This window comes from Globicephala melas, chromosome 2, assembly GCF_963455315.2.
Source record: "Globicephala melas chromosome 2, mGloMel1.2, whole genome shotgun sequence".
Taxonomy (NCBI): Eukaryota; Metazoa; Chordata; class Mammalia; order Artiodactyla; family Delphinidae; genus Globicephala; species Globicephala melas.
The window spans coordinates 104035214-104063006 of NC_083315.2; the positions used below are offsets into that span (position 1 = coordinate 104035214).

The 27793-nt window shown below is 55.4% G+C and overlaps 3 protein-coding genes across 8 annotated transcripts; 1 reads left to right on the forward strand and 2 right to left on the reverse strand.

The window, feature by feature from the left end:
• Window positions 1-968: 968 nt before the first annotated feature.
• Window positions 969-7573, forward strand: REC8 (REC8 meiotic recombination protein). 3 transcript variants are annotated; one of them, XM_060294652.2, is made up of 20 exons: window positions 969-1343; window positions 1540-1683; window positions 1784-1852; window positions 1970-2112; window positions 2197-2272; window positions 2365-2485; window positions 3805-3880; window positions 4239-4318; window positions 4557-4692; window positions 4775-4847; window positions 4926-4993; window positions 5159-5208; window positions 5508-5648; window positions 5956-6022; window positions 6126-6292; window positions 6473-6521; window positions 6783-6849; window positions 6942-7067; window positions 7139-7245; window positions 7357-7573. In XM_060294652.2, the coding sequence occupies exons 2-20, from the start codon at window positions 1628-1630 to the stop codon at window positions 7446-7448; spliced, it is 1764 nt and encodes a 587-aa protein (XP_060150635.1). In that variant the 5' UTR covers window positions 969-1343; window positions 1540-1627; the 3' UTR covers window positions 7449-7573. The 3 variants fall into 3 exon arrangements, with proteins under 3 accessions (XP_060150635.1, XP_060150633.1, XP_060150634.1); XM_060294650.1 differs by having other exon boundaries at window positions 970-1343; window positions 4557-4650; XM_060294651.2 differs by having other exon boundaries at window positions 970-1343; window positions 4557-4650; window positions 4775-4803; window positions 4924-4993.
• On the reverse strand, window positions 5535-16214 carry IPO4 (importin 4). The gene is made up of 30 exons (XM_030854634.3): window positions 15945-16214; window positions 15778-15864; window positions 15570-15649; window positions 15452-15493; window positions 14888-15017; window positions 14620-14799; window positions 14304-14369; window positions 14097-14198; window positions 13927-14010; window positions 13506-13670; window positions 13352-13405; window positions 13084-13193; window positions 12686-12794; window positions 12395-12524; window positions 12092-12205; window positions 11875-11988; window positions 11515-11635; window positions 11273-11384; window positions 11049-11164; window positions 10862-10939; window positions 10728-10785; window positions 10536-10641; window positions 10241-10434; window positions 10044-10085; window positions 9553-9678; window positions 9236-9444; window positions 8997-9129; window positions 8812-8916; window positions 8045-8114; window positions 5535-7920 (listed from the first exon to the last, which is right to left on the reverse strand). Exons 1-30 carry the CDS (start codon window positions 16011-16013, stop codon window positions 7790-7792), a joined length of 3237 nt encoding a protein of 1078 aa, XP_030710494.1. The 5' UTR covers window positions 16014-16214; the 3' UTR covers window positions 5535-7789.
• Window positions 16215-16367: 153 nt separating this feature from the next.
• Window positions 16368-24155, reverse strand: TM9SF1 (transmembrane 9 superfamily member 1). 4 transcript variants are annotated; one of them, XM_030854646.3, is made up of 6 exons: window positions 23241-24155; window positions 21644-22008; window positions 19649-20270; window positions 19163-19348; window positions 17606-17879; window positions 16368-17029 (listed from the first exon to the last, which is right to left on the reverse strand). In XM_030854646.3, exons 2-6 carry the CDS (start codon window positions 21989-21991, stop codon window positions 16636-16638), a joined length of 1824 nt encoding a protein of 607 aa, XP_030710506.1. In that variant the 5' UTR covers window positions 21992-22008; window positions 23241-24155; the 3' UTR covers window positions 16368-16635. The 4 variants fall into 4 exon arrangements, with proteins under 4 accessions (XP_030710506.1, XP_030710504.1, XP_030710503.1 ...); XM_030854644.3 differs by lacking the exon at window positions 23241-24155 and adding an exon at window positions 22468-23170; XM_030854643.2 differs by lacking the exon at window positions 23241-24155 and adding an exon at window positions 22311-22458.
• Window positions 24156-27793: the final 3638 nt, after the last annotated feature.

The window sequence follows — 27793 nt, forward strand, 5'->3', positions numbered from 1 at the left end:
TCGTTTGCAAATATTTTCTCCCATTCGGTAGGTTTTTTCCTTTTGTTTATGGTTTCCTTTGCTGTGCAAAAGCTTCTAAGTTTGATTAGGTCCCATTTGTTAATTTTTGGCTTTATTTCTTTTGCCTTGGGAGATGGATCTAAGAAAATATCGCTGCAGTCTATGTCTGAGAATGTTTTGCCTAGTTCTCTTCCAGGAGTTTTATGGTGTCATGTCTTATTTAAGTCTTTAAGCCATTTTGAATTTATTTTTGTGTATGGTGTGAAGAGTTGAGTCTTAATAAAGAGGCAGAAGCATGCCCTGGAGTCAAGACTGGGAAGGATATTCTAGGCCAAAGAAATGGCTGTGCGAAGGCAGGAGGCATGGGGAATGGGATATTTGTAACTACAACCATACAACTTATATTACACAAAGAATTTTTGAGACAAAACAGCTTTTGTACGCCGAGAAGTATGCCCTGCATCCAGCAAAACTGAAGTCTCAGCCAGGAAAACATTCACAACAGCCAGGTGAGGAATGCCACAACCTAAACTGTTCAGATTTAGGAAATGACCCGGCCCGTGCCCTCGCTGCTTCCTGTGAGGTCTTTCTTCCCCAACGACCTGGGGTGGCTCCAAGGCCACCTCATACCCGTTTCTACCTCCCTAGCTCACCATAGCCCCTAGGCTGGGAACAAAGGCGGACCAACCAATTGCTACTCGGTGGGATTTGGGGGAAAAGGCAAGGTCTAACCGCAGGTCAGGCGCCCCAAACAGGGCGTGGCGGTTGCCCTTGGCATGCTGCAACCTCCCCGGTAGTTGAAGCACCCTTGTTACCAGGCTCGCTGCAGGCGAGGCTGGGGTCTGCTCCCCGCTCATTGGTCCGCAGAGAAGCACCTCTGAGGAACCCCTGTTGCCCAGGCGAGGACGAGAGCCCATTGGTCGGGACACCTCACAATGCCCCCCCGCCCCCCACCCCCCACCCCCCACCCCCGCGCGTGCAGGGTTCTTCCCATTGGTTCGCTGCCTGCCTCGGGAGCCCCCTGTGGCCTCCAACCAGGCAGCCTACTTGGCGCCCTGCAGCCAGTGCCCCCAAGCTGACCCTGCTCCCCATTGGCTGCTTTGGGGGCCGCCGCCATCTAATGAGGAGGGAGGCGCAGAGTACCAGAGCACGCGCTCCCTGCGGCGGGATCTAGCCCTGCAGCCTCGGGACCGGGCAGGGGCCGAAGCTGTGCAAAGGCCGAGAGACCGGCTTCTCTACGGAGGACACCCGTTCTCCCTCCGGACCTGGTCTGGGTGGCAGCTCGGGCTTCCCGTCGCGGAGCTGTGCATCTCCAAGTCTGGAACCCAAGCCGTGAGGCTCCAGTAAGTACGAAGCACCCACGCAGCGTGCGAACCGGCTCAGGGCGCACGGAGAGAGTGTCCCTGCTCCTGTGTATCCAGTGTGCGTCTCCATTTACTTATCCCCTTAATCGTTTATCCACCCATCGTTTACCGGTTCGTTTATTTGGCATTCTGGGTGCACTTGCTGCGCCGCTTGTCCACATTCTTCTCTCCGAAGGGTGTTGGGAAATCCTGTGCCCTGAAGAATTCGGACTGAGATCCGAACGGAAGAGTGGTGTAGACGAGGGTGCAACCCCGGAGCGACCATGTTCTACTATCCCAGCGTGCTTCAGCGCCACACCGGCTGCTTCGCCACCATCTGGTAAGGGAGGGCTGAGCCAGGGTGGGCGCACCGGGAGGGGCGCCCAGGGATCCCAGCCTGAGGGCTTCTCCTCCATCCTCACTCCTCGTCCTTCTTCCAGGCTGGCGGCAACGCGCGGCACCCGGTTGGTGAAGCGTGAATACCTGAACGTGAACGTGGTGAAGACCTGGTAAGGCCCAGAAAAGGAAAGAGGGGCCTGGGGCCATTGTGGGTTAGGGGATGGATTACGCTGGGCTGTGGGGCTGGTCTTTGGCGCAGCGGTGATCAGGGTGCATCGTTCCCCCAGCGAGGAAATCCTCAATTACGTGCTGGTACGAGTCCAGCCCCCGCTGCCAGGCCTGCCGCGGCCCCGCTTCTCCCTTTATCTCTCAGCCCAGCTCCAGATCGGCGTCATTCGGGTCTACTCTCAACAATGCCAGTACCTTGTAGGTAAGGCTAGAAGGCTCTGAGGTGGGGCAGAGCTGAGCGGTCCTCCCATGGGCTGGCACCCTATCTTGTCCTCCCTGCCCTCAGAGGACATCCAGCACATCCTGGAGCGCCTGCACCGGGCCCAGCTGCGGATCCGCATTGATATGGTGGAGACTGACCTGTGAGTGTGTCCCTGGGACTGGGACCACCCAGTCTTTGGAAGGGAACCTCCCTGCTTGGCCTCAGTCCTTGACAGCCCCCATTCTCCCTCAGACCCAGCCTGCTGCTGCCTAATCACCTGGTCAGGATGGAGGCTCTGGAAGATGCTCCAGACCCCTTTTTTGGGATGATGTCTGTGGAGCCCATACTGCCCAGTCCCTTCAAAATCCCTCAGGTAGGTCTCATTCCCCCTGGACACCTCAGACTGATGAGTTGCCAGTCTGACACTTGGGTGGGGGTGGGATGGGAGCCTGCTCCAGCTCTGCCCCACAGAAGTCATTGCAGTGCAATTGCCATGGTGGACCCATCCAGACAAGTCTGCTGCACTTACCTATTCAGGACCAACCTAGAGGCAGCTCTCGTCTCCACACCATTCCAAGAGCCAAGCCCGCAATCCACGCCCTCAGTGTCCCTCGGCACTGGGTTTCCCATGTCCTTGTCCATCCATTCCTAACACCCCTACAGCTTAGACAGTGTTACTTCCTTCCTTCAAAGACATCTCTAGGTCTTCCCTGGTGGCGCAGTGGTTGAGAGTCCGCCTGCCGATGCAGGGGACACAGGTTTGTGCCCCGGTCCGGGAAGATCCCACATGCCGCAGAGCGGCTGGGCCCGTGAGCCATGGCCGCTGAGCCTGCGCGTCCGGAGCCTGTGCTCCGCAGCGGGAGAGGCCACGGCAGTGAGAGGCCCGCGTACAGCAAAAAAAAAAAAAAAAAAAGACACCTCCAGTGGCTCCCCACTGCCAACAGAATACTAGCATTTAAGGTTCTCCATACCCTGGTCCAGAGATAGCCATCCCTAGACATCTCTCAGCACATCTCCTGGGCATCTTTGGCTCCCAAACCCCAGCCTGGCCCCTATGCCCCAAAGATGCCACATTTACTTCTTTACTTTTGCTGTTTCCCTAGGCCATAATGGTCACCCCCCATTCTCTTACAGACATCGCTCAATTTCTACACTTTTCTATCAAGTCTTTATACGACTCCCAGCCAGAACCAAATGTTCTAGAACTCAGCACATCACTAGGGCCTTGTTTATCCTTTGTGTTGACTCTTTCTTTTTAATTTATTTTGTTTTTCAAAACAAACAGCTTTTATTGAAGTATAGATGATTTACAGTGTTGTGCTAGTTTCAGGTGTACAGCATCCTTTGGCTGGCTCTTGCTGGGGTCGTATACAAACTCGTCTCCCCACTAGACCATATATAGTCCTTAAGATCGAGAATCTTTTCTGTTCCCACTGTCCCCAACACTTGACATAAGGCTGCAGTACTTCTTTCCCAGACAAATGAACACAGTCTAGATGATTGGGTGGGGGCGGGAACGGGAGGAAAGGAAACCGGATGGTGAGTGGGTTCACTGCATGCTGCTGTCAGTGCCACAGAATTAGGCATAAAGGGCTACCACTGTCCAGTCCATTGTCTGAATAAGGTTGTGAAAATGGGGAAGCAGGGCGCTGAAGCTGAACCCTATCTTTTGTCCCCAATCCCTCCCCAAAGATTCAACACCTCCTAGAGGCTGTGACCCCAGAGAGAGTTCTTGAAGAGATCCCTCCTGAAGTTCCTATAGAGCCAGGTGAGCAGAGAGAGCCTTCTCTTTGGTGAGAGGTAGAGGAACGTCTAAGAGCTGAAGAAATCACTGTCTTTGAGCTTCTTTCAGGAGCGAGGCCCTGTAAGGGGCACTGTATGTGTATAATGCCGTTACTGCTCACAAGAGTCCTATGAGATCAGAATTATTATCCCCAGTTTACAGATGAGGAAAGTGAAGCCCATAGCGGTTAAGCGATGTGTCCTGGGTCAGCTTGCCAGTGACTGGCCGGGGCCTGACTAGAACCCAGGTGGACTTGACTCCAGAGTCCATGCTTTTGCCTTACCACATGGGTGGGGGGACTTGGAAAGGAACACCGGGCTGGTGTGACTTCCCTCCTCTCCAGAAAGGATTCTGGTCACTGCACCGTCTCCCGAGGCCATCACGCTCCTGGAGGTGGAGCCCATACGTATGCTAAAGATTGAGGTGAGCTGACCCCCTGCACATGGAGCCTGAGGCCCGAGTCCTGCTTCTGCTGGCCCAGCCCCCCTGCATCTGCTTCCTTCTGCCCCCAGAGTCCTGCCTTCTCCACCTCCGTTTCCCCACCACTGCCCCCAGCGCCGGAGCACCCACGGGCTTCCTCGGTCTGGCCCAGCCCTGTGGCATGTCTCTCAGACAGAAATGGAATTGAGTCCCCTCACCTTGGTTCTCCCTCTCCTGACAGGGTGAACGGGACCTCCCAGAGATCAGCCGCCGAGACTTGGACCTGCTGATCGCAGAGGAGGAGGAAGCCATCTTGTTAGAGGAACGTCGGCTAGGCAGGTCCATGTGGCCGCGTAGGGCCCGCCCGGTGCTGGATGGTCAGGCCTCCGGCACGGGCAGTCTGGGCTGGGCAGTGTTCCCATCTCTTCTGTGTTCTGAGCCCTGATCTTCTCTTCACAGAGTACGAAGAGGAGCTCCGGGCCCCAGAGAGGGAGGTCACAATCCCCCCGCCCTCACCTCTAGCTCTTCCAGAGTAAGGGCAGGAACCCCTGGGCCAGGTAGGGGTCATTGCTGGGAGGGTATCTTCATTCTCTTGCCCATTTCCCCTCAGGGTGGAGGAGGCTGCAGAGCCACTTCCGCCGAAGCCACCAGCCTGGGAGCCTGAGGCCCTACTTCCTGGTGAGTACCTGCCATGCCAGGGTCCTTCCCGGGGGTCCCTGTACAGCTGCTGCAGACAGTGGCCCTGTATTCTAACTTGCTGAAGGGAGGACTCTAGCATCTCGCCTGGGTGGCTTTGAGGACAAAGGGTGTGGGGCAGAGCTGGGACCTCGAGTGTTTTTGCAGAGGTAACCCCCCCGCTGGAGCTGCGTCTGCCAGCCCCACCCAGCCCAGAGGTGAGTAATGCTCCTCCAAGCCGCCTCCTTTTCGCCCTCCTCTGCCAGAACTGCTCACCCACTTTCAGTTTCCCCAAGCCAAAGGCCCCTGCTAGCTTCCACAGGCCTTTGAGCAAATTAGTAAAAGGTGCCCCGTCCACACCCCATTTTATCGGGATGGGCACCTCATACAGGGTGGGAGCTGCACCCTCTCCCAGGGCACCGCTAGGGATGGCAGGTTGGGGCATGTCTGCAGTCCACGAGGACCACAGGGAAAGGAGTAACGGGTAGCCTTGCTCCCACCTCCCCTCCCCCCTCAGCGGAGGAGGCCCCCAGTCTCCCCACCTCCCAGGGTCCCACCTGCCCGCCGCCGCCGCTTATTATTCTGGGACCGGGAGACCCAGATACCCCGGAAGGAATTCCTGGAACAAATGCAAACCAGAGCCCACTGCCGGGAGTGTGTGAGTACAGCCCAGGCTCTGGAGGGATGGAGGGAAGCAGGTGCACATTGGGTCTCTTAAACTCCCAGGGTGGGGGTGGGGGGCATGAGAACAGTCCCCAAAGTGCACATGCTGGGGGTTTGCCCACATACCACTTCATTACCCCATCTAGCACATCCAAGGGCATCAGTTGAAAGTCCTTTTAGCAACGAGGAGAGAATGAGCCTGAAAGAGCTAGAAGGCCAGAGGCCCTGGAACAAGGCACTGCAGGTGGGTAAGGAGCAGTGGCTCCTTCCTAACCAGCCTTCTGGCCTTTCCTACCACACAGCCAATGGTGCAGCCTCCTGAGAGGATGATCACGAGCCCTGCAGAGCTGTTCCGAACCCCGACTCACTGTGAGGAATGGTGGGAGCTGGTGTGTGGGATCCTCTGAACCCCTGTCCCTCACTCCTGGTGTTCCTCACGCCTCAAACCCTCTCCCTGCTGCCCCGTTGTCAGCTGGCCGGCTACCCCAAGAACTGCTGGCTTTCTGGACCCACTGTGCCCAGCCACTCCCACTAGCACTCAGGAGAAGGCCGCCCCTGGAGCCTGAGGAAGAGGAAGCTGAGAGGGAGGCGGCAGCTGAGGAGGAAAGGAGAAAGGCTGAAACTCCAAGCGATATCGAGGTAATGGCACCCTCACTCCTTCCTGCTTTGCCTGAGCTCCAACAGCCTGCTTTTTTCTGCCCACGTGAGCCATGGGCACCAGGTCCCAGCCAGGCTGGTTCAGGGCTAGACCTGCTTCACCCCTGCCCCCGGTGCTTCTGTGATGGCTTGGGGTCTTAGTTCTCCTTCTCTCATCTCCAGGTCCTGAGGGAGGCCCTGGAGCCCAGTGTGCCCCTCATGCTGCCTTCAGGTAAGTATCTGGAAAAGGGACGGTGGAGACCACCACCCTGACCACTGTCCCAGGAAACTGGTGCTCCAACTGCTGACAGTTCTCGTCAGCGCACTTAACATAAGGAAGCACAGACTGAGTCTCTTCAGTCCCCTCCCCCCACCCCGGGTACTTTTAACAAGTCACTGCCAGCTCTGGCACCCAGGTGGACCAGGTGGCCCCCAAATCCCAACTGCTCAGATGCAAACAAACCCACTCAGGACCTTCCCCTCCCCCTGACAGAGATCTCCCTAGAAGCGGCTGAGGAGGAGAAGACCCGCATCAGCCTCGTGCCCCCGGAAGAACGGTGGTAAGCGGCAGCCCCAGCTAGGATGGCTGTACCCCTCGTCACTGTCACCGCTGCCACCTTCCCTGCTCCACCCAACTCCCGTGTTCTCCTAGGGTCTGGGCTGAGGAGCCAGAAGCCCCTGCATTGCCCGTGGTGCCTGAGCTCCCTGAGGTGCCTGTGGAGGTGCCTGTGGAGCTGCCCCCAGAGCCTGAGCTGCTCTCGCTGGAGGCTGTGCACAGGTACCAGGAAGGGCATGCCTCCGTGGGTGGCCTGGGCTGCAGCCTCAGCTCATAGTTCTTGACCCCCACAGGGCAGTGGCACGGGAGCTGCAGGCCAAGAGGGAGCCTGACTTCAGCAGCCTGGTGCCACCTCTCAGTCCCCGTAAGGTGGCCGCGCGGGTCTTCTACCTGCTCCTGGGTGAGCGAGGAATGTGTGTGCCTGTGTGGGGGGTGGGGAGTGGACACACAGGCCAGCGGCTGCTGTAGGGACCCTCTCCTCTGACCAGCCCTCTCCTCCCCTCTTGACCAGTGCTTGCTGCACAGCAGATCCTTTGTGTGAAACAAGAGGAGCCATATGGGCGCCTCCTGATCCAGCCAGGGCCCCGATTCCACTGCGGTTAGAGCCAATTTACAAAGCTGCCAGGGAACCAGCTATGGTAAACGGTGTCCTGCCTCACTTCTGAACACGGGTCTCTATCCTTCCTGCTCCCAGCGCTACTGTTCAAGAAGAAAATAAACTGCCTTTATTACAGGATGGTGTCATGACTCTGTCTGTATTGTCCCAGCACGACAGACCCAGCCCTAGCAGACACCCCGGTAAGACGGCAAGTAGGGCTGAGACTCCAAGTGGGTATGAGGCCCAGGCCCAGAATCTTTGGTAAGGCGTGAGCTGCAACTGGGCAGAGAGCTGGTCTCAGGCGTGGGCAGGCTCTGTTCTCTCTGGCCCAGCTGCAGCCCGCAGTCTAGGTGAGGCCCAGGATGGCCTGGAGCTCCTGGGCCTTGTTGCCAGGCAGGGAGCCCAGTGCTGAACGGAAGCTGTCAGTGTGCTGTTTGGCCAAGAACGTGAGCAGCAGCAGCAGCGATGCCTTGGTGTCTGGGTGGAGAGTGAAGGGGGAGGAGTCTGGGGAGGGCTGGCCCCCACCCCTAGCTGCCCCAGGCCCCCTGAGCCCTGCTGCTCCCCACCTCCCCCCAGCCCTGCCCACAACTGCCACCGTCACCTGGTGGGACCTTGTTCTCGGCCAGGATGAGGCTGCAAATGCGCAGGAGCTCTGGAGCCACATCTACAACCTGTGGGGAAAGAAGGGCTGACTTGGGCAGAAGCACCCCTGGGCCCCAGCGCTGGGGTGGGTGGTAGGAGCCCCGAAGAGGCAGTCTCCCACCTGGGCTGTTAATCAGCATTGCTCAAACAACCGTGAACCATGAGAAGAACCCTGAAACAGGGTGGTAGCAATGTGTTGTTTGTTTGATTTTCGGAGAGCATGAGACTGTGACCAAAAGTATCTGAAATCACGGCCTAAAGACCAAAAGAAGCCCAGACACTCAGGAGCTCCACCCACAGAGTAGTCTGCGAAGATGCAAGACAAAGGTGATGGACACAAGAGCACTGGGACAAGCGTTCCCAAAGCTAGCCACTTGCTGCAGACAAATCTCATTCAGAAAGCAGAGCTGCTCTGACTGGAAAGGATGGTGGGGTGGCCCAAAGGGCCCAGGCTCCATGGAGCACAGTCTCAAAGAGCCTGCTCTAGGAAATCAGCCTAGGAAAGCTGCGACTTCTGGCTCAGACCAGAGGGTGGAAATGAAACCTCCCTGAGGAAAAATGCTACGCGGTGAGAGGAAGCCCCTCCTCCCCTCTTAAAGGCCTTGGCTGCCAATCCTTGCACAGCAACAGGAAAGCTGAGCAGAGCAGCTTAAACTGATGCCAACCCTGCCCGTCAATGAGACTGGAGCATCAAGCCCCCTCTAAGGGCCCCAGCATCGCGGTTACCTGGTCTGGGCTGCTCTGGTACAGGAAGCTGAAGAGGTGCCCTAAGGTGACCCACTCCTCCAAATCCTCCTTCAGTGGCAGGGCGTGCAGCAGGGCAGCCAGCACCTGGACACACAGAAGACTCTGGCCTCCTGCCCTGCACCCTCCTCAGCTCCCTGGCCCTGCCTGACGCCCCCACCCCTCACCTGGGGCTCTGGTTTCCTCGTGGGACTGGCCATCAGCAGGCGGGCGAGTGCCCCACAGATGTTGTCATGGACACGATCATGGCGCTCCCTCGCCAGGAGGGGCAGCAGGAGCCCCAGCAGCTTGGGGAAGTGTCTGGTCCACAGTCAAGGAACAGGCACACGGGGAGACTGCGCCCATCCCGAACCCCAGGGACACCCTCCCAACCCCATCTGGGCCCCCTCCTGCAAGCCGAGGATACTCCTGGGCAGGGCGACCCCCGTGCTCCGCCAGCACGCCCAGCCCAAAGACGGCATTGCTCCGCACCTCGGGGTCCGCCTCCCGGGCAGTGCTCAACAGCACGGGGAGCAGCCGGGACACAAACTGGGCCGAGGCGGCACCCAGGCCCTGAATGGACTCTGCCAGCGTCCCCACCGCAAAGGACTTCTCTGCCACTGTGCAGCCCTGTTTCTGGTGGGGTGAGGAGTGCGAGTCAGCCTGGGACTGGGACCAAGTGGGGAACTGAGCACAGGGGGCACAGGCGGAACGGGGCTCGAAGCCAGAGGACAGAGCACTCACCGTCTTGCACAGCAATAATGGCAGGAAGCCGGCAAAGAAGGGGGCAAAGGCATCTCCCCCGGCCGCAGCGGCCAGGGCAGGGATGGCCTCGCCAGCATGCTCCAGCAACATGGCGTCGTATTCAGCCTGCAGGGCCAGGTCAGAGACTGGGGGCGCCTCCCACCGCACTCCTCCACGGCTGCAGGTGGTCTCCCTGAGGGCTGCCCTTGGTTGACGGGACTGGCCCCTTCCAGGCTGGGTTTGTTTGCAGCCCAGCTTTCCCTCCTGGTCCTCCTACTCCCACTATCAATCCAAGCCTGCCCCGAATCCCCACCCCCAGGAAGCCTTCCTTGAACACCCACTGCCTTAGCGGGAGTTGGGTGGGTTGTTCCGAGCCACTACCAATCTTTTAGCAAGCCCTGTACCCCCAGGCCAAGCCAAGCACACTGTCCACCCCGCCCCGTGGAGACCAACTGGGCTGCCTGGTCCCAGTTTGCACCCGTAGCTCTTACCTGGTCCTCATCCTCCTCCTGGTCGGCGTCCTGACAAGCTGTCTGCAGGAAGAGGGCGCTCAGCTCAGTCTGGGCTCTCCTGCCCCTTTTCCCTTCCGTGGGTGGAAGGACGGGGAAGCTGGACTGGTAGCCTCCGGCTAGCCCCACCCAAGGCTGGGCCACCTCCTCACCCTGCAGCCCGCCGGCTGGCCCCTCACCTTCCTCTGCAGCACACCCTTGAGCGCGTGGCAGATCTCAGCAAGCCGCCCAGGGGGCTGCAACGCCAAGCTCCCAGAGCCACGCAACACCGCCGTCAGGGCCGCCAGCACGGCCATCACCACCTGGCGCTCCCGCTCCCCGTTCACTGCCCGCACATAGGATGGCACCACCCGGGCCAGGGCGGCCTGCAGAGCTGGGGACATGATTGGCTGAAGCCTTGGTCAGCCCCTGCGCCCTCCCCACCCACCCCCTGCTTCCAGAGGCCCCAGCCGGGCGCCGGCCTCGCCTTCTCACCAGCAGTGTTGGGTTCCGAGGGGCAGCTCTGACAGGCTTTGTGCAGCGCACAGCAAAACTGACCCAGGGCCTCATGGGCTGCCTTCCGCACGCTCAGGTGAGGGCACTGCGGCACGAGGAGGGGCAGGACGTGTGTGCTGCATGCAGGGCCGTCACAGCTCCTAGCCCCCAGACCCCACCCGCCCCACTCACCTCCAGCAGTGTGAACACTTCTTCAAAGACAGTCTCCATGTAGGGAAGGAAGGCCACACTGTGGACAGACACACCGCCATGGGGAAGGGGCGCCCAGGAGAGGTTCCCTGTGCCGAGGAGAGGCCGATGCTCACCTGGCATTCACAGAGATCTCCCCCAGTGCAGCACAGGCGTCTTCCTTCTCATCGAAAAAGGCGTTTTCCACGCTGTACCTAGAGTAAGATGGGGAGGCAGCAGCAATCAGGCGCCAGTAGAAGCAGAGCTGGCCCTGGGCCCTTGTCCAAGCCAGGATCCCCCAGACCAGAAAGGCAGCCTCCGCACCCTGAGACCTCTGAGTCCTCCTCCTCTTCCGAGTCCTCCTCCACAAGCTCCTCCTCTTCCTCCCCACCGTGCTCATCGTCAAACAGAAGGAAGGTGCTGCTTCCAGTGCACTGAGGCTGGAATGGGGAGGCACAGCAGGGACTTTGGCTCAGCTGGGCCCAGGAGAGAGATCCCATCCCAGGCCTGGCCGTCCCCACCTGGCCCAGCCCACCCTGTCTGCTCACCACAATGCCCTGGGTGGAACGCAATGACAACAGCATGAGTGTGGTGATTCGTGGCAGGTGGGGAGCGAGGCTCTCACCCATCAGCCCTGATAAGGCTGCAAACAGGCTGTACCTGGCGGAGACAGACAGAAGCTGTATAGTCCTACCTGCTGTAGCCAGACAGGATGGGGGAGCCCGGGGAACCCACGGTCCAGAACCAGAGGACTGGGGTCTGGGTGGGGGCGGGGTGAGGGCTCACTCACGTGCAGCGCCGCAAGTCAGGGTCGTCTACCTGGTCACACAAGCCCAGCCCCAGCTGGCAGCATTCCTCAGCCAGGGGCCTCATGGGCTCCCCTACTGCTCGCACCAGTACCCCAAGTGTCTCTGCAGAGGCAAGGGCTCGGTTAGCACCAGGATGAGGCACTAGGCCAGAGGTGTGCAGGGCCAAGGCCTGAGGGACCAGAGATAGCTGGGCGGGGGGTGGGGGGTGGGGGGGATCCAGAAATCCCTTCTACTCCTGGGTAAGGTGCGAGCGCAGCTGCCCCGGGGCGATCTCGTGAACGACAGGTGAGCATCTGCCCTTCCCCAGCACTGGGAAGCCGGCCTAGGAGTGCCTCGCTCACCCAGGCTCTGGATCCGCACAGGCTGAAGGTCCTCATGGCCTGTCAACAGGAATTCCCGCAGGTGCTCCACGATGGTGGGGAAGTAGGGCAGTATGGAGGCCTGGGCAGCCGTGGCTGCAGCACGGAAGGGCAGAATCAGAGCTGGAGAGTGAGCAGGGACCATCTGCCGCAGGCACCCGGAGTGAACCCATGCTCCCACCTCCTGCCTCCGACTCACCAATGGCCCCCAGGGCGCTCACAGCCAGCTCCTTGGCCCGGGAGCTGCTGGGGTTTCTCAGAGGCTGCAACATATACTCCATGAGCTCCGTAAGGTAGTGCTGCACTTCAGGCCCTGTGGGAAAGGGCACCCCTCTACCAACCAACCCAGGTCTCCTACCTGCCTCCAGGCCGACCCTCCCTGTGGCCCTGCCACATCCCTCTCCCCACCACGGGCAGTGGTTCGGGGAGCTGCACCTCCTGCCCCCTTCAGCCAAAGCGACAGCCCCATCCCCTCCCTCACACCCGCAAAGGGCATCGCCACCTAGGTTCTCCACGAAGTTCTCCAGGGCATAGCAGGCCTTGGCTAGGTGACGTGTGCACCCAGGAGGCACGGACTTCAGGTAGGCGAGGAGCAGTGGCATCACCTCCCCGGAATAGCTGCGAATGTGGGGCTGGGGGAAGGAGAAAGACGGTCTGAGTCAGCTCAACTGCAAGGCACGCACCTAAGTACTGATGGCAGCAGGGATGCCTGAGGGATGGGGCTGAGGGGAAGCTGGTCTCTGGGACAGGTGGGGACTCTGAAACAGTGGCTGCCCACATCGGCCTTGCTGACCTGTAGGTTCTCTGAGAACTGGCCCAGGGCAAAGAGCGCAGCATTGCGCACAACCTGTGACGGATCCTCCAGGCTCCTGCACACGATCTGTAGCAGTGGGGACAGCAGTCTGGATGGGGCGGGACAAGAGGGTGGAGTCTGAGGGGCAGGACCTGAGATCCCTGGGCTGAGCCATTCTGCTGTTTCCCCTGGGAAAACCAAGGCTTTTTGTCACCAGATGGGGAGCACCACCCGCTGACCCTGACAGCTGGGGTATCTTCCAAACCAGAACACTTGAATGTGGGAGCAGACACTATTGATGACTAGGCTCAAAGGACAAGCGGAGACCACGACTGCCGTGGGCAGTGTGGTCCTCCTCCCCATGGCCCACCCTAACTCCGAGACAGGGGAACAAATACCTCTGCCTGATGTGGTCCCCGGCTCCATCAGAGAGCACTGCCAGCACGAGGAGCCCAGCCTTGCGCTGGTATGGGCTCTGGCTCCGCAAAGCCTCTTCCAGCATGGGCATCTAGGGGAGCAGATGGCACTCTCCTGAAACCCCAGCACGAGCCTGCCTGTTCCTGCGGCAATAGGCCTTCCACACCTACCAGGGCCCAAACATCCTCAAGCTCGGGAGACTAGGCAAACCCAGGGGTAGGAGCACTGCAAGAACAAAGCCACACTTACCAGCAGGGGACAGAGCTTCTCAGGGGGCAAATAGAGTGCCAGCATGTCCACGACCTGGAAAAGGACAGGTAGACTTTGCTGGACTCCATCTCTGCCCCCCAACCTCCCCCAACGACCTAACACCCCTGCCCCCGGCCCCTGTCCCACATCCCACCTGAATGGCAAAGTGCTTGGGCGTCTCCCCCACCAGTCCAACATACAGCTCTTCTTCCTCTGAATCCTGATCCTCAGGATCCAGCTGACCCAGGGTGGGCTCGGCAGCCATGATGGGGAAAAGGGTGTGCAGCAAGGGCGGTAGGAGGCGATTCTTCAGTAACGCCTTAAAAGGGAGAATGGAACGGTGTCCCTGAGAATCTGTTCCCAAGACGGACTCACATTAGAAATTCCAGCCTTCCAGGCCACAGGGGGTCCAGGAGGAGATTCCCAATCTCCCAGCCAAGAGCTGGGCTGAGTCCAGACCCAGCCTGGAATATCTTAGCTATGGTACTTTACATAACCCCAGATAGACAGAAAGCTCCAAGAGTGAGATGAAGAAGAAGATAGAGATGGGGTGATGTGTGTCAGAAGGCACTCACCTTGCTCTTGACTTTGACCAAGAAAGTGAGACAGCAGAGAATACGCACACGTATTGCATCACCTAGGGCCACGTTTCTAGCCACCTGCCCAGAGACCAACTCGAATCAGAAACGGGCAAGGAAACTCCCAGCAGAACAAGCAGCAGGGACAGTGCTGACCCCAGGCTCACCTCCAGGCAGAATGTGAGGACCTCTGAGAGGTGGGAGGTGATGATGGGCAACTCTGACTCCAGCAATTCATCCAGGGCCTCCAAGGCCTCACAGGCCTTTGCCTGCCAGACAGAGAAGTCTCGGGGTTACTATGCTCTTCTTCAGTGGACCAGGCTGAATGCTCCTGCACCCTCCTTCCAACAGAGCCCCTACCCGAATGTCCTCACCTCGTCTACAGGGATCAGAGTCTGCACAGCCACGATGAGCTTGGGCACCAACATTCGCACGAGAGGCTGGAGGACACAAGATGAGCTAAATCACAGAAAGCACGATGCAGCCTTATCTCCAACCCCAGAAGCTAGCAGCTTCCTCGAAGCCCGCACATAGCAGGAGCCTAGGCACAGCCACCCACAGGATCCCCTCTCAACTGTTAGGCAGGACAAAAAGCAGAGAAAAAATCTTAAGTAGCTCTGCATCCCGCAAGACTGAGGAAACGAAAGCCCGAGGGTAGGGGGCCAGGGAAGGTGAAGGCCCACATCTCACCACATCATCAGTGCCAAGGTAAGGGGCCATGGTGGTCAGAGTGCGCAGGGAATAGAAGAGGAGTCCAGGAGAGCCCACATCACCAAGGGTCTCATTCAGAAGCCGAAGAAGCTCCCGGTGGTGGGGTCGGAAGGCCTCAGGCCGGGAGGTCACCACCACACTTAGCAGCAAAAGCCCCATCTGCCCAGGAAGAGGGGTTGAGAGGGAAAAGCTTACATGGTCTATCCAGCCTCTGGGTCCCTTCCTCCCACCAACCATGTGATAGTACCTCTCTCTCGGGGACGTGGAGGCTGCGGATACTGTGCTGAAGAAGCTGCATGAGCTGAGGCCAGGCCTCCAGACCTTCTTTTCGAAAAACGGTAGCAGAGAGCTGGGCCAGGCTAAGACTCACAGAATGCCTGCAAACAGGAGAGATTCCCCACCCCCAATCACCCTCCAGTACCCTTCCCTGTACGCGATGGCCCTGCCTCCACGGAGTGGCCAGGAGAGAAACCTCCAGGTGTGCGCACAGGGCCTCTGCCAAGTTGGGACACAGAAAACGTCTCAGAGGGACACTAGCAGCACAGTAGGCGTGCAGTCTGGTGAGGGTGACCTCACTCATGCTGAATTTCAGTTCTGTTCTTCCGACTCGGCTTTGGCAGACCATCACAGCCCGCGCTCAAGAACTTTCGTCTTTAATACAACTTGAGAATCGTTCCTCCACCCCTGGTCTAAAAACCTAAGTCCCTGCCCCCCAAAAGCCAGCCTGGAGCTGAAAAAGAAGGCAGAAACCCTGAGAAGCTCTCAGCCTAGAATCAGTTAGGGCCCTGAGAGGAGGCAGATAGGTACTTACTCTGTCTCTCTCTGAAGGACCGTCAGGATCAAAGACTTGATGCTAGAACACAGGTGGCAAGTATTTGGCACCCAAGAACCGCCTCAGCCCGGCCCGCCCCACCCCTGGCCCAACCCACCTCTCCCGTTGCTCGGCCGCCAGCCGTCGCCAGCCGGTGCTCAGTCGTCTGCGGATCAGTACGGCCGCGAACTGGCGGATCTGGGACGAGGAAGCAGGCACGTGAGGGCCCGGGCAGGAAGGTGCTGACCGGGTCGCCGAGGGCAGGAGCTGGGGCTTGACATGTGGCGTACTATAGGAAACTCCGCAGGAAGCGGCAGGAACCTTACTTGAGGGTCGCCCGCTGAGGCCAGCAGTTCGCAGAGCGCGGGCAGGGAGGCGGGGTCCCTAAGAGCGGTCTGGAGTTGCTCGGTGGCCTGGGGAGAGCCTGGGGTCAGAGTTGGGCCGTTCCCGCAACGCCTCCGCTGGCCCTGGCCCGGTCCCACCGGCCCCATACCTGGCGGATGCGCTCCGTGTCCGGCAGCAGCAGCTCCCGGAGGATCTGTTCCAGGCCGGCGGGCTCCATGGCAGCAGGGGAGCCGCCGCTGCTGCTGGGCCGGAGGTGGGGGAGGGGCAGCACGTGGAGGCCCCGAAACCCGCTTCCGGCGGAAAGGGCGTTGCTCCGCGCCCCTCCCGTCACCAGGGTGATTCAACTCGCTTCGCGCAGAGCTCGGGCTCCGCCACTTCCGTTGGGCGGAGCGCCGGCTGAGCCGCGGAAACAGGGCCTTGGTAATGAAGGTTCCGCTAGCCGACAGTTCCTCAGCTCCGTGAAGAATTCGAGTTCCGTGCATTTCGCGGTCGACCCGCCTTCCTAGAGGACAGTGCCCTTAACGGCAGGGCACGAGTTCCTATATCCAGACCAAACCCTCCAACTACAGGACCCTTTTTCTTAATAAATTTTATTTTGGTATTGTAAAAAGAAAAATCAGGACCAAAAAAAGGCAACTTAAAAAGTTCAAATATATACTCCTTATATAATAGAGGCTTATAATTTCCGGGACCTCTCTGTAGAAGGGAGGCCCAAAGGGCAAAGGGGAAGGCAACAAAACCATCACACAACTCAGTCACTCAATCAGAAGAGATGTTGGTAAGAGATCAGTAGGGCATGAAGAAAGGGAAAGAAGAGTGATAGTTTTGCCACCCAAAACTCAGTCCATCTTGAGGTTAACATAGATATAACGGATGAACTTTAGGGAAGAAAAAAAGGAGATGGTGCCCAGCATGAGGAAGAAGACATATCCAGTGAGTAAGGAGTAGCCAAAGAACTCTACTGTCTGTACCACCCCTGACATGTTGGAGCGCCGGGCATAGTAGAAAACTGAGTAGAAGAAAATGAAGAGGCCAGTGGAGCCAACACTCAGCACAGATCGCCACCACCAGCGGTAATCCTCCCCAGACAACTGGAAGTAGGTGAGTGCGATGGAGATGCAAGCCCCCACGCTCAGCAGGATGGCGAAGACGAAGAAGAGGATGCCGTACAAAGTGTACTGCTCCCGACCCCAGACTGTGGCAAAGATGTAGTACAGCTCCACAGAGATGGCACTGTGAAGAGAAGAGACGATACACAGCATTAAAGGGCTGTGCACTGCCAGCACAGTGGCCAGGCCAAACTCCAGCCACCACCCCTCCACGTTACTGGGCCACTGTGGAAAGTGGGCCCTCTCTACTCCCTGCACTGGAGTTCCTGGTTTGATGGGGACTCTTCCACCTATGATTAGCTGCTCTCATTTCAAGAACATCTTCTTTGGTAGGTTGAGAGCAGGGATCTTGTCTGGTCTATTTTCCACTGTATTTGTCTGGCACTAAAAGGTACTTGACAAATTGAATGAGTAATCAAATGGGTTTTAAGCCCCACGTTGTGTCGCCAAAGTCAGAAACTAGGAAGACAGTGAAAGGAGCAATGTCTCTGGAGAGCTTCACAAGTGAGACACCCTCATATTTGAACTGATTCAAGCTCAGTCCTGGTTGGAGAAAGGAGGAACCATTTAGTGATCTCTTAATGGTACAGCTGAACCAGGGATTATCAGCGACAATGGGTTACGGTACAGGGTGAGTACGGAAGGGGAAAGTTAAGGTCAGGATCCTGAGAGTGATGGCCATGGAATAAAGGGAGGATACCTGAAAGGCAGGAAGCCTCCAACAGTCATGTGGACGAGAGAAGACTTGTACCAGGGCTGGGGTGGGATTTCCCGAGCTATGTTCTTGGTGCGACAAGGTGCATCAAAGGGGCTAGCGTTGTTCTTCCCGAAGATACCTCCAATGACAGTGAGGGGAAAGCCCACCAGCAGCCAAACCGTCAGAAGCAGCAGGATGGTGGTGGCTGGCAGAGCCTGTGTTGAACCATTGGCCCAATGCACGGAGTTCACCACACTCCACGTCAGGAAGAAAGGCACTGCAGGGATGGGCCCCAGAGGGAGAGTTAGCACTAGGAGCTACATCCCTGGGAGCACCCAATCAGACTGGACCTAAAGGGGTGAGGAGTGAAACATCCCGCTCCCAGGCTGACTCCACCCTTTCATGTCTTGTTGTTCTTTGTTCCTTAGCTTACCAACACTCCCTCCCCTACCCATTATCATTAAGGATCTAGGCAAGCCCGTTACATTATGATCTAAGAGTGACACAAATCCACCTGCCTCCAAGGGCCTGTCCTGCTGTGGCACTGGTGATTCCTAGTATGAGACATTCCTTTGAATTAAGGCTCTGTTTTCAGAAAGCCCTGGTTCAAATGTAAATGTGGTAGAACAGAAATCAGATACTTAACAGTTGGAAACACAAGAGGTTCAGAATGCAAACTACTACTGCCTTTGAAAGGACAAGCTGGCTTGAAAGGCTAGAGTGGGGAGGCCCACTTTCAAAATTAAAAAAGCTTGGGGGGCTTCCCTGGTGGCGCAGTGGTTGAGAGTCCGCCTGCCAATGCAGGGGACACGGGTTCGTGCCCCGGTCCGGGAGGATCCCACATGCCGCGGAGCAGCTGGGCCCGTGAGCCATGGCCGCTGAGCCTGCGCGTCCGGAGCCCGTGCTCCGCAACGGGAGAGGCCACAGCAGTGAGAGGCCCGCGTACCGCAAAAAAAAAAAAAAAAAAAAACTTGGGGATGGACTTCCCTGGTGGTCCAGTGGTTAAGACACCACGCCTCCAATGCAGGGGGCGCAGGTTCGATCCCTGATCAGGGAAGTGGGATCCCACATGCCGTGCAGCGTGGCCAAACAAAAAAAAAACTTGGGGGGAAAGAAAGGGAGTCTCAAAAGATAAATTCAAGAGTGTTATTTCAGTGTAATGGTTGAGAATACAGGCTCTAGAGTTTGACTGCCTAGGTCTGAAACCTGATTCTCTGCTTTTTAGGAGTACAATCTCAGGCAAGTTACTTAACCAGCCTGAAGTTCAATTTCCTCATCTGTAAAATGGGGACAATATTACCTACTTCATGAAGTCAGTGTGACAATTAAATGAGATGAAGGCATGTCAAGTGCTTATCACGTTGCCTAAAACGTTTCAAGGGCTTAATATTTAACTATGCAAAAAAAAAAAGAAATGCACTTTTTGTCTTTTGAATGGTTTCCTTAGTGTTTCTTTTACCTATTTTCAGTCCCTTGAAAGCCCTACTCTGACTCTATCTCAGGTTCCATGATGTGTTCTAAGTTCCTAAACTGGCCCACCACGGAAAGGGCAGTCCTCACCAGAGAAGAGACTGGTGGTGAGAATGATGTTCCACACCCAACGCTCGCCTCCAATCTGCCGGTAGAAGTGGCTGGACACATAGCCAGAGATGCAGCAAGTCAGGGCATACAACAAGATGGCTGCTGAGTTAATAGCCCCGTGACGGTGCACATTGAACATGCCCAGCAGCGCCATGACAATAATGCCTGCAGCATGGTAGTGGAAAGCCTGTGTTAGGTCTCACCTATCCCTCTACTGGCAATTTCATAGAAATCAGCCAGCCCCCTTTCTCCCAGACCCAGGGCTTCCATCAAAACAATATCCCCCAGTTCTGTTGTCCAGAAAACCCACAACAGAATATACACATCCTTGCTAGAGCCATTCCACCCCTTAGGTCTGCCCCTCACCTTGGACAGAAGAGAAGATCTGTAGATCTTTTTCTGAACAAACTACCTACTTAGTTCTACCCCTTGAGAGAAATCCCTAATTAATTTTTATCACCTTACCAGTGCCAAGGGCCAGGAACTGGGCACCCACACCAAGCACAGCACAGAGCAGACCACGGTATGGAGGGAAGCGGAAGACATCTGTATGGATAATTTTCCAGCCATTGTCACCTTGGTCAAAGTCATCACCAGAACCTCCAGAGGTTGTCTCTTCATCCAAGTTGTACCGAGCCAGGTCATTTCGAAGCACACGCATGAGAATGACAGCCACAAAACCCACCAGTAAAAACACAAGCACCATGGAATTAATGATGGACAACCAATGGATTTCCAGTGTTCGGGGAAAGAAACCACCATCGTCACCACGGCGCCTGTCACTCCGACGCTCGACTGAAGTCTCAGACCAGCGCACACTGTAGGTGTGGGTGAGGCCTAGGAACTCATCCGGTCGTAACCCATCTAAACTGTGGGGCTTGACGTCCCGCACTGAGACATTGGCAAATATAATTCGATCTCCGTGGAATTCTAGGTGGAAGTCCAAATGGGTCCAGAGTCCTATCTTGTGGCTGTGAGGCAGGAAGCCACTCTCCTCCATGTAGCCCACAAAGCCACGGATTGGCAAGTCGTCCACCACAAATTCAAAGTAGTATAGTTCCTCAATGGCCTGGCGCAGCTGTTCCACCTAAAAAGAGCAAGTTAGGAGTCAGACAAGGCCTCCCCAGGCATTGTATTAGAGCAGGGTTTCAACTTCAGCACTAATGATATGTTTTTTTTTTAATTAATTATTTTATTTATTTATTTTTGGCTGCACTGGGTCTTCGTTGCTGTGCGCAGCCTTTCTCTAGTTGCGGAGAGCAGGGGCTACTCTTCGTTGTGGTGCGTGGGCTTCTTATTGCGGTGGCTTCTTTTGTGGAGCATGGGCTCTAGGCGCACGGGCTTCAGTAGTTGTGGCCCGTGGGCTCAGTAGTTGTGGCACACGGGCTTAGTTGCTCTGCGGCTTGTGGGATCTTCCTGGACCAGGGCTCAAACCCGTATCCCCTGCATTGGCAGGCGGATTCTCAACCATGCGCCACCAGGGCAGCCCCACTAATGACATTTTGAGCTGGAAAATGCTTTGTTGTAGGGGGCTGCCCTATGAATTGTAAGATGCTCCGTCCCTGGCTGCTTCTCACTAGATGTCAGTAGCGTTCCCCAGTAGTGACAATCAAAAATATCTTCAGAGGACATCCCTGGTGGCGCAGTGGTTAAGAATCCGCCTGCCAATGCAGGGGACACGGGTTTGAGCCCTGGTCTGGGAAGATCCCACATGCCGCGGAGCAACTAAGCCCGTGTGCCACAACTACTGAAGCCCGCGCGCCTAGAGCCCATGCTCCGCAACAAGAGAAGCCACCGCAATGAGAGGCCCGTGCACTGCAACAAAGACCCAACACAGCCAAACATAAATAAATTAGTTAATTAAAAATAAAAAGTCTTTAGACATTGCCAGATGTCTCTTGAGAGACAAAAGCCCCCTGTTGAGAACCACTGGGTAGACCCTAGTATTATGTTGGGATTCTCTGAAATGAGCAAGTATGACTCGACAGGATGAAGGCCTAGGAGGAGAGGGAGGTGTAGGAAGGTCTGCAGTAGACTAAGGAAAAGTGCCCTAAGATAGGAATTGCTGAAGAAAAAAGCGTGATAGGGAAAATTAGGCAGCATGTAAAGGAGCCAATTAAAAAAGCCAAGAGGTAGGGATGGCAAAAAATGCCTACATAGGTGTGATAGTTGGGACCTTATTACCTACAGAGAAGCTTCGAGTCAGGAGCCCTGGGCTCTAATGTCAACTCTGCAATCCATTATCCATGTAGTCTTGAAGAAGTTACTTCTGAACAAGTATGTTTCTTCATCAACCAAATGCAAATGATAAATACCACCCTCCCTGCCTGCCACATGAGGTTGTAGTTAGAATCAAATCAGATCATTTCCATAAAGGTGCTTTGAAAACCATAAACCTAAGACACTATTATTAGGCCCTGGGAGGGAGGGCTAAGTTCTAGTCAGTGTGGAGAGGCTGACCTGTGCGGAACTGAGCTGCATGTGGCACAGAATTCTCTTCTCCACATTCTCCCGAAAGCGGATCTCGTACAAAGACTCAGCCATCCGGTCCCCATCCAGCACTTCACCCAGGCTAAGGCTTTTGTGGCGTATCTTCTCAGGACAGCAGACTGGAAGCTGATAGTAGTGGTAAGTCTCCTGAGGGTTATGGTAAGGTCCCACTTTGTTGACATACAGAATGACGGGGTCGCCGGCCTTGTAGTGTGTCACACCTTCCACCCCTGGATCTCGACCTGTGCCCAGCAACAGCAGCAGCAGGAGTGGCAACCACCGGCAGCTCCAACTTCCAGGGTGGCCTAGGACTGTCATCCTTAAGGCAGCGGAACCTGTTTGGGGTAGTCCTGCAGTTATGGGAACCAGGGATCGAATGACTCCCCAGGTCAGGTTCTTTGAACTGAAGCCAATGGCTCCAATTCCTCCCCTTGGCCTTTCCGACCCTCCCTCAGGAGGCCACCTCCCCACCGCCACACCACACCATGTCCCTCTAGCTCGAACACTGGCCTCCACCTCTGCTATGTAGTCCTCCCAACCTGGGGTCCCCCCCTCCGGCAGCCCGCCTGCCCGGGACCTCCCCGCGCGCCCCAGCCCGTTTCCATGGCAACGCCACGCGGCCCCGCACGTCCGGCACCTTCCCGCCGCAGCCCCGGGGTGCTCTCCGCGCGGGAAGGGCTGGCCGAGGCGGCGCCAGCGGCCTCTGCTGCCCTGCAGCCGCCCTCGCGCTCCTGCCGGGGGCTCCCCCAGAGCGACGCGCTAGCAGGGGGCCTGGAGAGGACTTGACAACCGACCTCCACGGGGCTGGCCGCTGCGGTGCCTGATCGCAGTGGCTGCGGCCGCACCGCAAAATATCGCGCCCGGCTCACTTCAGTGCTTCCTTGGGGAACCTTTCTACGGCTGGAGGCCCGGCCCAGCTCTGGAGACCCCGCGAGTCTCGGGCTAGCCCGTCGCCCGGCAAGGAGCGGGGTGGGGGGCCCTCCCGGCGACCTGAGGGCAGCTCAGGACACGTCAGTCTTCCCTCTTCCGCCTTCACCCGAGGGGACCTCAGCCCGGCGGAAAGCTCCTTTCCTGGAGCTTGGAGGGGGCCACTCCCCCCAGGCCGAGGCCGCTCCAAAGCTCCCAGGTTTCTCCAGTGGGGGTTGCGGTTGAGACCTGGCTACGAGGACACAAACGCCCTTTTTGGATAAGCGTTGCCGCGGGTCCGGCCGCCTATCCCCGGGAAGGTTTGGGTTGGGCGTCCAAGAGCAGTGCCCGCTGCTCGCGCCCAGTGACTGCCCGGGACGCGGAGCCCGGGCGGCGGCTGCTCCCACACCTAGCGGAGGCCGAAGCGCTTGCCGGCTGAACCAATGGGACTCGCCACCGACTGCTGAGGCTGAGCCCCGAGAGGTGGCTCAAGGTCCTCAACCCGGGCGGGGGTGAGGCTTTGGGCGTCGCTGTCGTACGACAGCAGAGGACACAGCCCATACGAGCGTCCTAGAATCGGATCTCACCTCACTGCTGCTCTGCCATCCGTCCTGAATGGCCTGTCGCCAAAAACCAAATGCCGTAAATAAAAATATCTTACCGAGACTGTACTGGAGGCCTCCCTGACCGTATAGCGACCGTCCCGTGTCCGACGATAGGCAAGCCTGGGCCAGGTTTGGTGCAGAGGCACGCAAAGAGATCGGGTAGTTGCTCTTTTACCCCGTGAACTGGGCCGCCTGACGCTTGTTGTTAATTGCAGGTAAAGAACCTTGACATGCTTGCTTCGGTCTCTATGTTTTTATTCTTTATTTATCTCTGTATATGTGTTTGAGCATCTCTTAATTTTGTATTGCAGATTATTCTGGAAAAGTTTATCCTGTCAAGGGATCTGCCATTAGGGAAATTCCTCTGGCGATCAGACCCAGGGGCCATGACTTCGTTTTGGCCACCTGGGAACAACTTAAGGTTTCCTTTCCTCGCGTAAAGAAAGTGGAAAATCTCAAGCGGTTTCTGGCTTGAAAAGCCCTTCATTTACTCACTTCTGCCCTCTCTGACCCAGCCCTCCTCCCCGCAGGAGGATCCAGGAAGTAGGGGGTTGAGTTTTTTAGACAATCAATTAATTTTGTAATTAGAAAAGTAATTTAGAGTGGCTTTTTAAAGTGATAATCCCCTGGTCTCTAAACCTGGGCCTCCTTCACAATTAACAGCCGCCCCCATAAGATCAGTGCCACCAAGCCTCCTCTGCTTTTCTCTCGAATTATCTTCCAAATTGCCCTTCATGCTGCCTTGGTTCAGGCCCCATCCCCTCACCTAAATTATCATTACAGCCACCTTGCTAGTCTCTTGGTCATCTCTCCCCTTGGATCCATTTTCCATACTGCTGCTGCAAGGATTTTTTCTTTCTTTAGTCTTAAAGATGTCCTATTTCCTGCAACAGTGGTTCTTTTCTTAAAAAAAATTTTTTTTAATATTTTATTTATTTATCTATTTATTTTTGGCTGAGTTGGGTCTTTTGTTGCTGTGCGCTGGCCCTCTCCAGTTGTGGCGAGCGGGGGCCACTCTTTGTTGTGGTGCGTGGGCTTCTCATTGTGGCGGCTTCCTTTGGTGCGGAGCATAGGCTCCAGGTGCGCGGGCTTCAGTAGTTGTGGCACGTGGGCTCTACAGCGCAGGCTCAGCAGCTGTGGCGCACAGGCTTAGTTGCTCTGCGGCATGTGGGATCTTCCCAGAGCAGGGCTCGAACCTGTATCCCCTGCATTGGCAGGCGGATTCTTAACCACTGTGCCACCAGGGAAGCCCTAAAAAAATTTTTAAAGGTAACTTTCCATTTACAGTTATTACAAAATATTGGCTATATTCCCCGTGTTGTGCAATACATCCTTGAGCCCACCTTACTCCCAATAGTTTGTACTCCCACTCCTCCACCCCTATATTGCCCCCTCGCCCTTCTCACTGGTAACCACTAGTTTGTTCCCTGTATCTGTGAGTCTGTTTCGTTTCATTAAATTCACTAGTTTGCAACAGTGGTTCTCAAATATTGGTGTGCGTCAGATTCAGCTGGAAACTGATTAAAAACATAGATACCGGGACTTCCCTGGTGCCACAGTGGTTAAGAATCTGCCTGCCAATGCAGGGGACATGAGTTCGAGCCCTGGCCCAGGAAGATCCCACATGCCACGGAGCAACTAAGCCCGTGCGCCACAACTACTGAGCCCGCGTGCCTAGAGCCTATGCTCTGCAACAAGAGAAGCCACCGCAGTGAGAAGCCCACACACCGCAAGAAAGAGTAGCCCCCACTCGCCGCAACTACAGAAAGCCAGCACACAGCAACAAAGACCCAGCGCAGCCAAAAATAAAAATAAATAAATTTATAAAAAATAACATAGATACCTGAGTTCCACCAAATCCGGATCTTGGGGAAGGAGGTGACTGGGCATCAGTATTTTTTTAACAAGCTCTGACTTTGATGCACAGCAAAATTTAACCATGAGTGCATAGGACAGAGTCAAAAAAAGCTTGGCATATTAGGCCTCTCAGACCTGCATTTAAATTACTTCTCCAGGTACATTCCCCTCTGGAACCCTATCTTGTATATTTAAATTGAAATCTTGAGTGTCATATTTTCTCAAGCTTGCAAGCTTTATATATGGTTCCTTCTGCCTAGACTGTTCAATCTACCATTCCCTACTTAACCTGCCTGGAGACTTCTTTTGAACAGTGCAAATGCCACCTTCTCTATAAAGCCTTCCCTTAACATTTCCTTACAGGCTTTGTTTACAGAACTTTATCTCACCGTACTGTTATTTTAACTTCTTACGTGTCTGTCTCCCTTGCTAATTGCTAACTCCTCACAGGACGATTATAATTTATCCATCTTGGTATCCTCAGAGCCTAGCAGTGCTTTTGTATACAGTAGGCAGCTTAATACACATTCCTTGAATGAACTGGTTTATCTGCTGTACGTGATGAGAACAGAGGTGCCACCAAGCTGCCTATCCAGGGCAGCAGAAGATAGGCGGGGCTGGGTGGGCCTCCTTACCACTGTGTGCCCTGGACAGTTGTTCATCTTGATAGACTGAGGATGTAGATCTGGCTTCCAACAGGACTTTGGAACCACCCTGCCAGCAGGATCAGCCTGTCAATAAATAGGAATTTACCAGTAGCCTATGGCATAATGTTGGAGTTTCTGTTTCGTTTTGGAGGATGGAAGATAACTCTGATTCTTCCTTTGTTATTTCCTCTGTGTGCCACCCCCTCCCCCCATCTTAAATCCAGTTATATAACCCCTCTGACACAACCTCTTGTCCTCTGTCTTTCCCACCAAACTTGTTCCATTTCACTGAGACCTGCAACCCCTCCCCCTATCCTTTGGCCTTTTTCTAGCTTGTCTTCCTAACCCAAGCAGCTTAGAGTCTGCATTCCATCATTTTAGCCACATTCTTGCCTGTGTTCTTGATGCCTCTCTCCCATTCTTTCATGGCAGCTGCTAAGTGAAACCTTAATCTTGGGTCAATATGTCTGTTAATATTCAAGCACCTATATCCAGAATGCTAAAATAATCTTAACACTATGATATGTTAAGATTGTGTGTCCATAAGTTGTGTTTTCCAATCTCATTTGGGCCCTCAGTGCTGCCAATAATGCTCATTTTCCAAATCAGCTCTCTCCCATTCTCCACAAGCCTTTCTTCTCAAGTCTTTGACTTCATATCCCTTCTCTCATCAGCTGACCTCCCTTACAGCCTAGTGGGAGATGCAAGCAAGAAAAACAGACACCATGTTAGAGAAAGTATTGGAGCTGTGGGAGCACCCAGGAGGGAGGACCATCTAATTTGGGCCTGAACAGTCAGTAAAGGCTTCCTTAAAACAGATCATCAGCTAAGTCCTGAAGGGAGAGTAGGAGTTTGCCAGAACAGAGGGAACAATGAAGGAAAAGCAATTGTTTGGCCAGAGCATTGCATGTATGTTACAAGAAAAAATCGGGGAGGTAAGCAGGGTCAAATTTGAAGCCACATAAAAGAATCTGGACTTGATCTTAAGGAGAATGGGGAGGCACTGAATTGTTATGGGAATAAAATCAGATTTACTCCCTGGACTTCAGGGTGAACACACTGAGGGGAGGGGAGCAGAAGGCTTGCTGGAGTTAAGAAATGAAGGGTCTCGATGAGATTCTTAGGGAGGACAGAAAGGTCTGAGGAAATAAGGCCTATAATAGAACCCTCGGGGTGTGATTAAGGGGTGGATGGTGGGGGAGGCTCCAGTGGAACCTGAGAAATGGGCAGAGGGATGGAAGGAAAACTGTAGAGTTCAGGGTCATGGAAGGCAAGATAAGAATGCATTTCAAGGGGACTTCCCCGGTGGTCTGGTGGGTAGAACTCCACGCTCCCAATGCAGGGGGCCAGGGTTCAATCCCTGGTCGGGGAACTTAGAGCCCACATGCATGCCGCAACTAAAGATCCCACGTGCCGCAACTAAAGATCCCACGTGCCGCAACTAAGACCCAGTGCAGCCAAAATAAATATTTTAAAAAAAGAATGCATTTCAAGGTTAAGAGGAGTCTCCATCCCCACCTCATAAATCCGAGTGATCTTTGTAACCGTCTTTATGCATATCAAGGTATGGAAGTGATGGTTTGTGATTCTGGAGCCTAGGCCTCCATTGGTCATGCAGCTTGTCTTTTTTTCTCTTGAAATTCAGTGCAAACTGTGTGAGGGAACTTGGGCTACTCTACTGAATAATGAGATCATACGCCGAAACAAACCAGCCAGCTGAGATGATGCCACCAGCTGAATTACCCAACTGAGTCCAGCTCAACTTGTTCAAAAAAAAAAAAGATTGTTATTTTAAGCCACCACCACCCCCCCGCAAAAAGAATACATTTTAAAGTTAGATTCCTTAGAACACGCTTCTACAATACCTTGCGATTCTCTGTGATATTCTGACACTCAGGTGTTTCTCATGCTGGATTATAAACGCTAGCAGAGGCTCTCTTCGCCTTATTGGTTATTTTCTCCCAGGACTCCGTACACTGCCTGGCACATAGCAGGTGCTCAATAAACATGATTGGTTGAAAGGACCAGATCCACGGAGCGAGTCTCACCAAATTATAAAGGTACCTCCAGCAATGAATATGTTCCAAACTGCATTTCCTTCTCAA